Here is a 15,839-nt window from a genome sequence, read left to right on the forward strand (position 1 = left end):
CTTCAGCAGCTGCAGACGTGTCCTTCTTATCTTTCTGATGGGAAGTGGCTGCATTCCTCTCATAGCGAGAACGCCTCCTTACGTAGGTGTTTGGGGTCCTTTTGTTCAGACGGGGTGTGCTTAGGTGTGACTGTGAGACATGTCGCTAAGTGACGCAAAATACAAATATGAGAGCATGCTCTCAGTGGTTTTGTTTTCATCTGGTGAATGATGGCTGGCATGAGTATTATTTGAAGTATTTACTGCAGAAGTTTTTGAGCTTCTTAAAACAGAGTGTGCAGTTTCTGACGATGGACTTTATTTATTTATTTATTTCTAAATTAATTCATTAAGGATTAGTTGGCACATTCTTCTAACAAAGTGGGTAAATGGGTAATAATTATTGGCTTTATTTTCAGTGCTATTGTAGGTCTTATTAAAGCGGCTCTTCAGTTAAGCCTCAGTTAAAACTGGCTGATTTGCCTCTCTAAAACAGAAAAGCCTTGAGGAACTCGCGTGTTGTGAGCCAGAAAGATGATGTTCATCTCTGCATCATGTGTCTGCGTGCCATCATGAATTACCAGGTACCTAAAACCACTTACACACTATGTATTATTGTTATTTATTAATTGATCCTTGGAGTTTAACTTTTATTTCCCATCAGTCATTCTCTAAAGGTAGCAAACAAAATGTTGATTTTCATTTATTATACACTTGTCCTTTGCTGTTTTAAATTCATATTAAGAAACAAATGCCATATGTAAGGTCAGAGTTCAGTTCAATTTTAAAGTATTATTTCATTTCAGCAGTTATATTGTTTTCTGGTCCACACAAGAGCCACTTAATCTGGTTTCATTTCATTCTTTAATCTTATTTGGCGAACTGTTGGCAGATTTTTGTGTTTTTTTACTTAGTCGGGGTTTAACCAAGTGATGAAGCATCCCTCCTGCGTGAACGAGATCACGCTCAGCCTGAACGACAGAAACCCGAGGTAAACACCACGCACAGCCTGAACATGAAATGAAATAGATGTGCAAAGCTGGTTGAGACAGACCCTAAAAGACTGGCAGCTGGAATTGCAGCAAAAGGTGGTTCTACAAAGTATTGACTCAGGGGGCTGAATAATTATGCACACCCCACTTTGCAGTTATTTATTTGTAAAAAATGTTTGGAATCATGTATGATTTCCGTTGCACTTCTCACGTGTTCACCACTTTGTGTTGGTCTTTCATGTGGAATTCCAATAAAATTGATTCATGTTTGTGGCTGTAATGTGACAAAATGTGGAAAAGTTCAAGGGGGCTGAATACTTTTGCAAGCCACTGTATACTAAACTATAAGCTGAAAAATGTACAAGAACTATGGATGTGATTATCTACGAGGTGTTAGTGTTCAGGACGGACATTTAAAGTCCGTCCCACGAGTGGGAAATGAAATTTCGTGGGACTAATAAAGGTATATTATCTTATCTTATCTTATCTTAAAGTAGTTGCTGGGCATTGCACAGTGCATAAACGTTAATCGTCTTTTCAGGACTAAAGCTCTGGTGCTGGAGCTGCTGGCGGCCGTGTGTTTGGTGAGAGGAGGTCATGACATCATCCTCGCCGCCTTTGACAACTTCAAAGAGGTCAGTAGAGTCATTGCAGTGGCTGACAGTCATCACATGTATTTTTGAGGTAGCTGCCACTTTAAGAGATTCCTGCTCTCTGTGTGAACATTAAATAACTGAATTAATTTGAGCTTCTGATTGATTTAATCAACACTGGTGAACGAGAAGATGACCAGAAATAAGCTGAGACAGCTTCTAGTAGTAATGATGTGTTTTGTTATTTAATTTTTGAAGTTTTGGCCCTCCATACTAAAACATGCATGTTAGATTTAAGCTGGGTGCTCGCTGTAAAGGGGATTTCTCCACAAGTGTCTAATTTAGAGCACGAAAAGTTTAGGATTTTTAAGACCCATATGGATATTTAGGGATTTTAAAATGACTATTTTTTTATTCACATTCATTATATGTAGTTTTTATGAGTTCTTACCAAAATAATATGAACATATAACTTAAAATATAATGGAAAATATCAGTTAATCCGCTGATCTGTCTGAAATTTAAAGTTTAGGTCATTTAGTAAATAATTTGTGCAGTTTGAGCTGCAAAAATCTGCTTTGTTTTCCAATTTTCTGAACCACATATTCATTTCAGAGGTCTAGGGCTTACCTTGTTATTAGGATACATCCTGGATGGACTGCTTATCCATCACAGGTCATCACAGATTATCCTAAAAGCAGGTCTTTGGACTGATTAGAATCCCAGAGAAACCCCACACAGGAACAAGGAGATCGTGCAAAGCCAACCATGGTTTTAGACCTTCTTTCTGTGTTCAGCAGTGACGACTCATCTCACATTCACACTTAAGGGATCAGAAGCTTAACATAGATCCATGGCACAGCACTCACATACCAGCAGGTTATGGGGGAACCCCAGGTCGAGCTGCCCGCCGTCAGCTGCTCCGTCCAGCTGTTCCTCTGCCAAACAACACTGACCGAAGACGCATAAATATGTGAAACACTTGCTGAGTGGCCTCTCACCTCTCCTTGACCTTCTTCTGTCTTTGATTGAGAAAGCAGCACCTGTTGCTTCCTGTGGCTGTGGAGACAGAAGCTTAAACCTGAACCAGGAGAAAACATTCAGGAAGTTAAAAGCTGCTCTGCAACAAGCAGACACCCATTCAGTATTTCTTTCAGTTGCTTCCAGTGAGCTGAACTGACCCCTCTATTAAATTGCTTCTTTGGTCACTGTTATGTTAATTTAAATATTAAAATTTAAGCACATCTCACATTTGAGCTCATTTTAAATAATGGATTTACCCTGCAGGAGTACAAAACACAGAACAATTTTATTTCAATTTAAAGAGGATCTTTTCTCTATTTCTCGTCCTGTATTTTTTATTAAAGGATCTGATTACAGTAGCTTTGCATCATCACAGTTTAAAATAATCCCTATTTCTCTTATACTGAGTTTGATTGATCTTCTGCTTTAAAAAAGCTGTCTTAGTTCACTTCATTCTTCAAACACACCTCTGCGAAAGGCCACTTCATTGTATCAGGGGAGGGGGGGGGGGGGGGGGGGGGTTGTGTATCCCAGTGATCACAGAGGCTTTTTGCACTTGGTTACGTCTCCCGAGGCAAATTAGTCCTGGGTGAAGGGGCACATGAAGAGTCATTCGGATGATGATACGAAAAACAAAAAATGCAGGATCCAGTTTACCCTGCCTGGCATAGAGTAACCGGGGCACCACCCTGGAGCCAGGAGCAGGCGAGGGAGAGTGCCTACTGGCAAGGCCTCAGCCCGTGGGGCCTGCAGGGCACAGCCTGAAGAGGAGACATGGGTCTGTCCTCCTGTGAATGCATGGATGAATGAATGGATGCCATTCGGAGATCTTTAGATGCTCTGAAATCTCACCTACCACGCAATATCCCTGGGAATTGGTTGGTTGGCCAGTCGTTAAGTTGTTAAGACAGAAAATAAGACCCCTGTCATCTCTAAAGCAGCTCTGTGTGTTCAGGTCAATGCCATTCTTTCATGTTTTGGTGTTTCTTTAAAGACTTCTATATACATGTTTAAAAAAAATGAAGTGATGAATTAAACACCGTCCGTTTGTAAACCCTCTGGCTGCATCAGCTTTTACCCGTTTGATTAATGTGGCATCGATTATCAGAGCTGTGACTCGAGTGTCGCCGTGAGCTGCGCTTGTCGTCGGTGCCGCAGCAGTGTCGGCATGTGTGTGTGGGCGAGAGCTGGAAGAAGATGGGGAGAGCGATAGAGGCGGCCGGGCGCGGGGCCAGGAGCTGGCTCATGTGTCCCTCAGCAGCAGAACATGGGCTTTGTTTAGGGTTGTGCTGGCTGTTCGATTGGCCTGCTGCATTATTCAGTGGACATGAGTGGGCAAGAAAGGGGCAGGTAGATTACCACACAGCAACGGATGAGACAGGGAACCTGCTGACATGCCAGCAGTTAGGAAAACACAGTCATAAAGAAGCCACGTTTTCTCTGCCAGGAAATCATGCAGCACACAAACACCGGGGATTGTTTACACCTGCAGAGCGAGCTGCAATCATCCTGTGCTGCTTTTATTACAACCATTATTTCTGATTGTCCCTGAAATGAGCTGAAATTCTCCACAAACAGCCGACAGAGCCTCCTCTCTCTCAACGCTGCGCTGTTTAGTTAGACCGCATGTTTACTGAAATCCTGATGCATCGTTACGGCTGCAACAGTGTTTCTGTGTGAGCACACTGCCCCCATGTGTGCACACACGGGGAAGGCAGCAAGCTCCAAACCTCCACGGACGTCACCTAGATTTATAAACCTGCAATGGGCACAATAAAAAGAATAAGAGGGTTGAATACTCAGCTGCTGTTTGATCTGATCTTCATTATTATTATTACTGTTTTCAGGTTTGTGGGGAGAAAAACCGATTCGAGAAGCTCATTGAGTATTTCCACAATGAAGAGAGCAACATCGACTTCATGGTAAAGCAGCAATTGCATTCAAATACATGCATGCAAAACACTTTTCAGGTTCACAATGTAATGACAACACATGAACATTTATTTGTAGAGTAGAAAACATCAACATAAAAGAGAAAAGTGCACGGATAACAAAAGAACGGGAAATAAAAACATGACATAGAACCAGAAAAAGAGTGTGATTAAACTGGAAGACGACAGGATTTAAATATCAGGTAAATCTATAATGTGAGAGCGAGACTGTGCAAGGCTTCAAAGTAATACGTTTGTTATTCTGAAGCTGCTCTATAAGCTGCCCTTATAACGTTTTCATGCAACGAGATTCAGCGGATCTATAAAAATACGTCAAGCAAAAGATCCCAGGTTTATTCCCAGCAGGAGACACGGATCCCTTTGCGGCGGTGTCAGAAAGAGCATCTGGCATAAAAACTGCCAAATCCAACATGTGGAGCTGCCAGATGTTGAGTCCCCTTAAGCAACTGACAGAGGTAGACGATTCCTGTTAGCAGGAATGACGTTTATTGTGTGATCTAACTGGTCAGTCTCCGGCCTCTTAATGAGTGTCGATGTTATCCTCAGGTTGAATAAGGCCAGCTCTAAACTGACATTACTACATCCCTCCAGGTTGATGCTCTGTCAGCGTCATTTTAAAATTAACATTTTCTTTGAATTTGGTGTGCAAATCGTGAAAAAAGGCCCTAAATTAAACCTGCTTTTACTCTGCAGTAGATGCGTAATCACCAGGGATGTGAAATTCCCTTGAAAAATGTTTGTGTTTGCAACATCTGTGATTTAACAATCTCTCCTCGGGTCTGTACAGCTGCAGCAGATTATTGTAAATCATTTGTTGATTGATTAAATGTAGACCTGAGATGGGGCTTCAGTTGGAGTTGACTGGTGGTGTTTTTCTAAAAAAAAAAAAAATTGATTATTTATGTGCACAATTTGCTCTCGCACACAAAAAGTCTGAAAAAAAACCTCCTTTGTGTGAGAATTTACAAAAACAAGCTAAGATAACAAAGAATAGGGGTAATTAGTTTTTATAATTGAAAGCTTTCAGCCTGAGCCTTTTGTAAAATGACAGCTTTTCTTTTAATTAGACAGATTGTGTGCAATTATATATAATATGCAGAGTGCTGCGAAGAAGGCTTGTGTATTGCTAAAAGTTTGTCATTCAGAATTTAATTTAATGATGTCGTAAATTTGCAGGAGAGGCGTTTATTTAAGGTTACTTTAGGAGACGGGAGGAAAAAAAACTCCTCGACTAATCAACGAATCGATCAGGAAACAAAAAAGAAAAATGCAAACTGCAGCTTCCAAGATAACAATCTAATAACTAAAGTTAATGAGTTTGTAGTAACAAAAAGAAACGCAACACAATCTCACCCCTGAGAAGTGATTATTGCTGCAGTTGTTTATTGGGGAAAAAAAGAACAATTAGCGAGTTTAGTTTTAACGGTTTTCAGCGTTTCCTCAGTCAGCTGCAGGAGCGGCTGCCAGCTGTCTGGGGCTGCGTTTCAGTCGGCTTGAAATCTGCACAACTTTTAATTGGCCTCTTTAAACTTAACAAACTCAAAGTGGGAAACTCTGGACAATTACCAACAACTTCACTGAGAAGCAGATGGTCTGAGGTCACAAAATATGCCTTCCACCAAAGTGAACATTACCGAGCCTGTGTGAAACATTTGATGTCAGCGGTGCTCGTTCACACGTCTGTTCTGAAGCTCGTGTCTAATATTGTGCAGCAGCTGCTCCTGTCAGCAGTTTGGCCTCCTCGCTTTCATTAGCGCTACTGACTGTCAGGTTTTGTATTGTTGATTGTCATTTATGCTTAGAAATATCTACTTATTAGGGCTGCCACAAACGACTAGTCACCGATTATTTTTGCAATTAGTCGACTAATCAGATCATCATCCACTGAACGTAAAACGTACAGCTTATTGCACCAGCAGCATCTGCTCTTATATAACTGTCATTAGCTTACAGCTTTAAGTGTTTAAGGCAGTGGTTCCCAAGCTTTTTTTGCTGGGCCCCCCTTGTTTTACAAGAAAAATGTTTGCGCCCCCCTTCTCGCGCGTGCACGCACACACACTAACACATCCTCCAACCACACACACCCATATTTTGCTCCATTGCGGTTTATTTCACACCTCATACATTTAGTAAACAATTAAGCAAATACAAGTAATCTGTAATAAATTACAGGTAGTAAGAAAATAAACTACGAACTCTTTTACGTCCACACCTACACGGGTATTTTTGAAAACGCAGCTGTTTTGTCCACACGTAAACGGCGTTTCGAATCACTGAAAACTCAGATTTTTTAAACTCCTTTTTTGCGTTTACGGCAAGGTATGTGCCTTTTTCACGTCACGCTGTGCGCACGTTATTTTTTTACATGAGATGAATTGCAGAATGGCAGATAGAGAGAAAATACTGTTAATCTGACTATCTGCAGGTTTTACACGCTTACACACGCAGTTACTGTCGCTCCATTTACAAAGGCAGAGGCCTCACAGTGTGATTATTTTACGTGTAGTTGTTTTTTTCCTGTGTAATAATATTCAACATTGCTATCAATACATTTTTCAAAAAATGCCTCTCTGTGCAAAATGGGTTTAAAAACATAAACAATTGTGGGATACTGTTTGCCAGTGATTTAAACAGCCCAGCGATTGCTCCTGACGAAGGGAAAACCAATTTTGCAGGGGAGACCTACCTCGGCACTTGTGCAGGTGAAACCAAAGGGCAGATATGCTTCACCATATTTTCTAGTCTTTGGCTTAGAATGAAGTTGGTTTGGAAACATATTCAGTGATGCTTCATCTCCTGCTTTGCGTTTCTGTGGGCGCCCCATGCTAGCAGTGTCCAAGTGTTTTGTCCACCCCCCCCCCCCTTTTCATTCTGCGCCCCCCCCCTAGGGGGCGGGCCCCACACTTTGGGAAGGTCTGGTTTAAGGTAAGTGCTAACTAAAAATAAAGACAAGATGATAGTTTATTAAATTTTAATGAAATTTGCAGATTGTTTCGGTGAAGTTTAATAAACTCCTCGCTATCTAAAATATAACAGGACACCGGAGTAAATTCTCGAGTATCTCACACTTCTGATAATCAGCTGTCTGCTTGACGTTTATTCAGCTGTGTAAAAACTATAACTTTAATCTCAGCCAAACAGATTTACTCAGGAACAAATAAAATACTAAAAAAAAGCCAAACAATAACATTTTAAAGTTATCTAAGTGACTTATATATATTTAACCTGAGTAGCGAAAGACGGCGGTGGGTTTGAAAACGATTTGCCGGAGTCCGGTGTTCTCACGGCTCTAGTTAGCCTAGCCCCCGGCTAGCTATCGAGCTAGTGGGTAACAGACGTCTCCGAAAACGTCGGAGCGCTTTTGAAAATATGTGGTGTCTTGATAAACTGAGCAGATATTTGAGGTTTACACAGCTACATTCTCGCCTGAAAATATGTTAAACGCTTATTTTGAGACCCAGAAAGAATAATAAGAGTAATATTAAAACTAACTAGCTGCCGCCATTGTTGGAAACTGAGCTGAGCTGCGCTATGAATTCTGGGACACAGCTTCTTCTTCTTCTGGGTTTAACGGCAGCTGGCATCCTTGTACATGCAGTGCTGCCATCTTCTGTTTCAGTCCGTTATTACACTCTTAAATCCTACTACTTATTCCTGCGTCTTTTGGGATCTTACAAAGCTTCAAACGACGCGTCGACTATTAAATCAGTCGTCGACGATTTTGATAGTCGACGTAATCGTGACTAGTCGACTAATCGTGGCAGCCCTACTACTTATATATGCTTAGAGTTTTATAATTAGTTTTAGATTGGTAGAGGTTTGATCCTTAATAGTCTGCAAACTTTGTGTGCATTCCAGAGCACTCTGTAAGCAGACTTTCTTTACGTCGTGCGTGTAAACTTTTAAACCTGTAGCCACTGTGATGTCACCCATTGGTTTGTCAAGTCTTTTTTGAAGCCATTTTGGTCGCTGCAATCCTCAAAATCCTAATCCCAACTCTGTCCTGCTGATGGTCCTGATGATGGTGTGGGACACTGGTCTGAGTAGGTGACGCTGCTTCCTGTTGCATAAATTAATTCTTTTTGCCACCAGGTTGCCTGTATGCAGTTCATCAACATTGTGGTCCACTCAGTGGAAAACATGAACTTCAGAGTCCACCTGCAGTACGAGTTCACGCAGCACGGCCTGGATGAATACCTGGAGGCAAGTGTAAACTTTGCCAAATTAACAGCTTTAACCTCTTAAGCCCCAGGCCTACCTGATCTCCTGCCTTTTGCCCCCGTATCAGGGGGCGTTGGGGCTTAAGAGGTTAAACTTCTCTTAGACTCAGAGTCACAGCTTTCAGTTAAACTGTGTTGATTATTTTTTACTCTGGTGTTTTCTCTTTGTAGAAATTGAAGTTCACAGAGAGCGACAGGCTGCTGGTGCAGATTCAGGCCTACCTGGACAACGTGTTCGATGTTGGCGCTTTGCTGGAGGACGCTGAGACCAAGAACGCATTGCTAGAACACATGGAGGAACTGCAGGAACACAACGCACAGGTCTGGATCTAAATGCATTGAATACAAACTAACCTCAAAGACCGTCTGTATCATATCAGCATGCTTTCTATCAGTCTGGCCAGGACAGGTTTTCAAATAAACTTGTGAGTGTGGATGAGCACGCTCACAGGTGCAATGGTCACATGGACCTCCTACATGCAGTGTCGTTGTCAGAGCTGATATTTATTCACCTTTCAAAAAACACTACAGAATGACAGGAAATACATCAAGCTGAAATAAACCTGAATATTTTCCTACTTTATTGCTTTAAAGCAGGGGTCTCGAACTCCAGGCCTCGAGGGCCGCTGTCCTGCAGGTTTTAGATGTGTCCTTGATCCAACACAGCAGATTTAAATGGCTAAGTTACCTCCTCCACATGTCTTGAAGTTCTCCAGAGGCCTGGTAACCCAGGGTGAGATCTAAAACCTGCAGGACACCGGCCCTCAAGGCCTGGAGTTCGAGACCCCTGCTTTAAAGCAAAACTGTAATTGTTTCTTTTATTAAATGCAGCTAGCTTATTAGTTAATCCAAGTCTAAGTCTAATTGAGACATTTCCTCCATTTTTGTGTTTAAGAAATTAAATAATTTCATGGCTGCCACATTGTAACACTGTTGAATGATGCAGTTAACAGGAAGCTGATAGACTCATGGCTCTAAAGCTAACTACCTTAGCCTAGCTTATTCACGTTAGCTTCCTTCTCTAGTAAAATACTTTTTTTTTTTTTTTAAATTAAGCTACCGAAGAAAAAAATCATACTATGTGTTAAACTCTCCAGCAGCAACATGCGGTTGTTATTTAGATTATCTATACAGAAAAATGTTTGGGTGAAGTTTCATGACTTTGTCTGGTAAATGAAAACTTTACTGTGATATTAATCATGTAGGAATTCAAAATTACACAAGCAGTACATGCATGAGAGAAAATGTAATACCTTATAAGTCCACTTTAGTGTTAGTTTTCTTCTATGTTTGCTGCTCTCTGTGTAAAAATACATTTACCCATGACCCATGACCACTCTGGTGTCACAGCTCACCAGCAGACTTCAGGAGACCGAGACCGAGGCGATGGAGAAAGCCTCCGAGCTTGAGAAGAAGCTCATTCAGACCACCAAAGAAGTGGAGCTCCTGAAGGTAGAGAACAGCAAGTTCATGCTTACATGTTTCCATACAGAAACACAGACAAGCCAAGCAGTCAGATGGTAGCAGAAACAGAGCCAACATATCAAACATGAATCCACATCGTGTCACCTGACAGATAAAGGTTCCTAGAATAAGGTAAATGGGTGAATGTGGCTTAGTAACAGAAAAAAAGGCCTTAAATAGAGACATAATAATCCATTTCATGTTTCTGTGCTTTCATTTGTGTCTTCTCTTAAACACCAGAAGAGAAATAGTTCACAAGTAATCACTTTTTTAAGAGTACAGTACATTTATGGTTTTTACTGTCTCCAAACATTAAAAAAAAGAAAATATTTGAACTCCTTTGTTTTTAATTTGTGCGAAAGATAAAGTCAAATAAAAAGTGCAGTTTTGCTAAATTTAATAATAGTCTGAAATAACTGATCAGCTTTTCTGATAACTCAGAGTTTAAAGGTAAACTCAGAGTTGCTTGAACCTGTTTTTTAGATCAGGGCTCAGTTCAAATCCATTTACTGATAAAGACTTAAAAACACTCAGTTCTGCTTTATAGTTTTTTGCTGCTTGATATTTTTGTTTGTGGTTCCAACACGAGGAAGGGCAAAAGCTCGGCCTGCGATTTTTGTCTTTTTGTTTGTTTTTTGAGTTTTACAGAGAGGAAAACATCAATCGCTCAGCTCTGCCAGTATCTCAGTAACCTGTAGCCGTTCGTTCTTTTCCATTAGGCTCAAATTTAATTTTCCCTGTTTTGCTGTCCCAAAGCTGTGACCCACTATGATAACTACAGTATACTGAAACCTCACACCCACACCACATGTCCACCACATGGAAGAGATGTGATTTGATTTTTAAGCACCTTTCTGCATAAATTTGAATGCTAACGAGGAAAGAAATGATTCCTGAGATGCTGAATTCTCTTTCTCACTTCAGGCTGATGACTTCAAATTAGTACCAGACATGTAGCATGCAGAGACAAACGTGTTGGCAGTGAATACAGCTTTGAAAATAGAGGAACTAATTGGCTTAATTAGGGAGAGACTGATTGTTCTTGTGAACGTTAGTCAAGAAAAAGCACTCTCACCGCAGGTACCCCACCTGGTGAAGATGATCTGATTAGAGTTTAGTGTTGCAGCTGCATAAATCTGCATATTAATGAGCCAAAGTGCTGTGAGCACGCATGTCCTTTTGCCAAGACGATCACCCCAGATCGCATATTTATTATTTTAAGCTGACAGAACAGGTCCAGCCTGATTAACGACACATCTGCTTCTGTGTCACAGGAGAGTCTGCGGGAGTCTCGCTCGCAGGTGATTCTGCTGCAGCAGCGAGAGCAAGAACGGGAGCTCAAGCAGGAGAGAGAACAAGACACCCAGGCCCTGAAGGAGCTCGAGGTCAAAGTTCAGGCTCTGGTGGACCAGGGTCTCGTCCAAATGGGGCGCTCTGCCTCTGGACACCTAGCTGTCCAGGTGGTGCAGCAGAACAAGAAGCAGAAAGGTCGGCAATGTTTTATCACACCTTCCTAAATCCTCGGTAACCACACGTGCACTCACAGCGTGAACAATTCAAGTTTGAGTTTTATGAGCTGGATTCAGAAGTTCCCCTTTTTTAGTGACCAGCTGTGCTGCACCTCTCCAGGTAATGTCAGGGTGAACTCTGGGTTTACACCATTACAAAGGTGATGGTGGTACATTTTCATGGTAACTTACCTGCACATAGACAAGACCTTCCTCCAATTTCTGTTTTTATAACTCAAGATAAGAGATCAAAAGATCTGAAATCGCCATTGAGTCCGAAAACTGCATCGCCAGCCCGAGATGATACTTCAGACCTTGGTGTGCGGATAATTAGAAGCTCTTTGTATTTCCCTGACAGGCATCATTATGGGATATTGATTCATGTAATCAGATTTATTCCTTAATTACAGCTACACTGTAACTGCAAGTTGATGTGTAACTATTTCCTGACAGCTGCAGATCAGGTCGATACAGGAAACAACCTTCAGGCCGTTCCTCCACAGTCGGTACAAGCTCCTCCCCCTCCTCCTCCTCCACTTCCAGCTCCGTCCTCAACCACGGCTCCGCCTCCACCTCCTCCACCACCATCAGCTCTCCCGCCTTCTGGAGGCGGTAGGACGGAGGCGTCAGCAGGGACCTCAAGTGAGTCCAGAATCAGAGCAAAATGAAGGTCTTAGTAAGTCTTTAAAAACAATCAAAGGTTTAGCAATTTTGGTTCATGTTTTATCTTCTTGTCCTTTATATCTTAAAGAAGAGACGATTTTTTTCTTTTTATGCATCAAACTTGAAAATGAAGAATGATTACAACAAGCAAAAGTTTCCAGCTTTTATCGAACTGATTGTAGAGATTTAAAAATTGTTAAACTTTATAGAAAATCGAGAAATACCACAGAGAGGAGACATGTTGGAGAAACCAAAGTTTTCCAGATCCACTTTGGGAACTTTTAGTAAAGAGTTCAGTGTCTTTTCTTGTGAAAGTAACAAACAGACGCAATATTTAGGACGATCTCTCTGTTACAATACGGACATTTCTCTTACAGACTGTAAAAAGAAGAAGGCCATTCAAACCAAATACCGCATGCCGCTGTTCAACTGGCAGGCCCTCAAATCCAACCAGGTCGCAGGAACAATCTTCAGTGAGGTGGACGACGAGCGCATCTTAGAGGTTTGTTCATGTTTCCTCTGCTGTCCCAAAACATCTGGACCTGGGTTCCTTCATGGACAGTATTTATAAGATGCACGCAGCCAACATGATCACACCTGCTGGTTTTGGTTGCTGCATTTTGGAGGCTTAATTTGGAGTGAGAGGCTACTGTGCTAAGTTTTCAGCTAAGTCTAGCTAGCTGGTTAGGAAAAGCAGCACACAGACAATTAGCTAATTGGTAAGTAACAGAATAATTATGCTCAAAAAGTCACTAAAGTGGAAGACAAAGTTCTTGGAAAGTCATTTTGTCAGATAATTTTATTAAAGATCCAACAAAAAGGCATCGCAAACACTGATGAATTATTAAAAAAACAAGCAAACAAATAAACAAACAAACAAATAAACCCTCACCTCCTGAACAGTTGAAGGTGGAAACCCAAACAGTGTTTTGTGCCAGGCTGTCAACACACTTTGCAACGTGTTGGACATTTTTTACGTGAGAGTTATGGGGACGAGCACTGGTTTGGAGTCAGCCTCCAGTGGCCATAAGTGGAACTACAGTTGTTTTGGTATTTCTGCACTGGCTTCATTTTCAGACGTGGAGGTTGCAGGTTGGGTTTTAATCCAATTGTGGTGCAAATTGTTTAGCAGAAAACAACAACATGCAATCTATGCATTTCTTTTCTTCTATATTAGTGCAATCAATCCTATTAAGACAGTACTGTGTTTTTATGTTACATTGGAATAGCAGTAATGTATTATCATGGGAACTTGCATTTATTCTGCATCACTTAAATCCATGGATATTCTTCCATGCTTTTCTCCATTTGCAAACCTTTGTGAGTATTTTAAAAAGAACAAAACTAAATTAAAAATAATCTTTAGAACAAATTTTCCAGGAATTTTTTCAGCAGTCACATGCTTTATCAGGAAGTAATTTAGTCTGTAATAGGCTGCTAGGTGACTTACAGTAAACAAAAGTGAAAGTTTAATCTAAGTATTAAAAAAATCTTAATGGTCTCTGTTTCTGTATTTGAACCCTGTTATTAGGAGCTAAACATGGCTGCCTTTGAGGAGCAGTTTAAGACCAAAGCCCAGTCGACCCCTGTAGATCTGGGAACCCTAAAGAAGAAAATGGCCCACAAGAGTCCCAGTAAAGTGTCTCTAATGGAGCCCAACAGGGCCAAAAACCTGGCCATCACCCTGCGTAAAGAAGGAATGGCTGCCTCTGATATCTGCTGTGTCATAGAGACGTATGTGTTAAACCCTGTTTGTGCATCAGCTGAATAATACGGCAATAAAAAGAAAATCTGAATATATTGCAAAGACACTTTATATTCAGAACGTGCACCGTCCCCGCAGGTACAACCTGAAAGCTCTGAGCCTGGACTTCCTCGAGCTGTTGGAGCGTTTCATCCCCACGGAGTATGAAATGAAGCTGATCCACAACTACGAGTGCGAGGGCAGGCCCCTGGACGAGCTCAGCGAGGAGGACCGCTTCATGGTGCGCTTTAGCAAGATCCCGCGGCTTTCCCAGCGCATCAGCACTCTCACCTTCATGGGCAATTTCCCTGAGAGCGTCCAGCTGATACAGCCTGTGAGTCCACGGTTGAACTGTATTTGAGGAAAGAGAATTAAGCAAAGTTTACAACAGCGGATTTCACAGTCATGCCGAGGAAAAGGCAGTTATTCTGTTAGAGTTTTATTCAGCCCACTTCTAGGAATATAAGGCATTTATTCAGGTACTGAGGGTTAACACGGGGAAATTTCTCCTTATCGGCACTCTGGCTTTATATTTACAGTGGAATCATTCTTGTCCTCTGACTCTGCGAGAATTGCAACTAGTCCTTTAAAATAAAAATGTTAGTGTATACTGTAATGTGCACGCACTGATCTTTGCATTATTTCTTACAGCAACTGAATGCCATCATCGCGGCCTCGATGTCCATCAAGTCTTCCACTAAGCTGAAGAAAATTCTCGAGGTGATTCTTACTTTTATTTGAAGTGTCAAAGAGCTCCAGTTCATGACTGAATAATAACCTTTACTGGTTAGGACTGCTTCTCTGTGACTTCCTGTGAATCCTCAGCAACGACCTCCTAATTAGCATTAAAATTACTGTCAAATCCTGACATATAACATTTTTAATGTGTTTATTGTTCTTCTAATTTCATTTTAAAATACTGGTTGCTGGGGGGCGCTCAGCAAAACAACAGAAACACATTCAGCCAAGATCTCACATAAGCTGTAAATAAACGATGGACCATCCGTTTGTAATGGAGCCTCAACGTTAGCATTTTGTGGTGTTTTTTTGTTCCCTGAGGTGACCATATTTAGATGAAGTAACAGTGGTAAGATGTCAAGTAACACTAGTTTAGGTAGGTGCAGGCTTGGAGTTGGCCAAGCCTCGAGTACACTGGGTCAACACACCTGAATCAAATGATTACCAGACCTCTGGAGAACTTCAAGACATGTTGAGGAGGTTATTTAGCCATTTAAATCAGCTATAATGGATCAAGGACACATCGAAAACCTGCAGGACACCGGCCCTCGAGGCCTGGGTTTGAACAGCACTGGGTTAGTGAGCTGTATCAGTGTACTGTATACATGCAATACACAGACACTGATATTAGTTGACCCTTTAAAGCCAGTCAGAGCGGGCACGCTCCGTTTTGCGTAACTATTTTTAAATCCCGGTAGCTCTGCAACCGCGTGAGCTAGCGCAATAATTTTTTTTGCATATGAAACCGGAGGAGTTGTACTTACATCTTATGCCATCAGCTTGTCCTCGGTCACAGTTTCCTTCCACATATAGCTTTGCAAAAACTGCATAAAAAGCACTTGCAGCAACAAAAACATAATATTCCAGAAACACGCTTTGCTGATCCGATCAGCTGTTTGTAACACTTCCTACGTCCATCAGCACAAACTATCACATGTCCGCCATGACCTGCCCGAAACCGGA

The 15,839-nt window shown here is 41.5% G+C and overlaps 1 protein-coding gene across 3 annotated transcripts in view; it reads left to right on the forward strand.

Moving 5' to 3' along the window:
• fmnl1b (formin-like 1b) overlaps positions 1 to 15,839 on the forward strand; it is a 41,152-nt gene that overhangs the window by 16,257 nt on the left and 9,056 nt on the right. For all 3 annotated transcript variants that reach the window (XM_085169917.1, XM_085169920.1, XM_085169918.1), the window contains exons 7-19: positions 476 to 563; positions 894 to 970; positions 1,513 to 1,606; positions 4,435 to 4,509; positions 8,632 to 8,742; positions 8,931 to 9,080; positions 10,110 to 10,211; positions 11,498 to 11,711; positions 12,185 to 12,373; positions 12,772 to 12,896; positions 13,926 to 14,128; positions 14,238 to 14,472; positions 14,790 to 14,858. In XM_085169917.1, the coding sequence (XP_085026043.1) occupies positions 476 to 563; positions 894 to 970; positions 1,513 to 1,606; positions 4,435 to 4,509; positions 8,632 to 8,742; positions 8,931 to 9,080; positions 10,110 to 10,211; positions 11,498 to 11,711; positions 12,185 to 12,373; positions 12,772 to 12,896; positions 13,926 to 14,128; positions 14,238 to 14,472; positions 14,790 to 14,858 (1,732 nt within the window). The remainder of the gene's footprint in view (positions 1 to 475; positions 564 to 893; positions 971 to 1,512; positions 1,607 to 4,434; positions 4,510 to 8,631; positions 8,743 to 8,930; positions 9,081 to 10,109; positions 10,212 to 11,497; positions 11,712 to 12,184; positions 12,374 to 12,771; positions 12,897 to 13,925; positions 14,129 to 14,237; positions 14,473 to 14,789; positions 14,859 to 15,839) is intronic.

The sequence above is a fragment of the Neolamprologus multifasciatus genome, chromosome 8 (assembly GCF_963576455.1).
Source record: "Neolamprologus multifasciatus chromosome 8, fNeoMul1.2, whole genome shotgun sequence".
Classification (NCBI taxonomy): Eukaryota; Metazoa; Chordata; class Actinopteri; order Cichliformes; family Cichlidae; genus Neolamprologus; species Neolamprologus multifasciatus.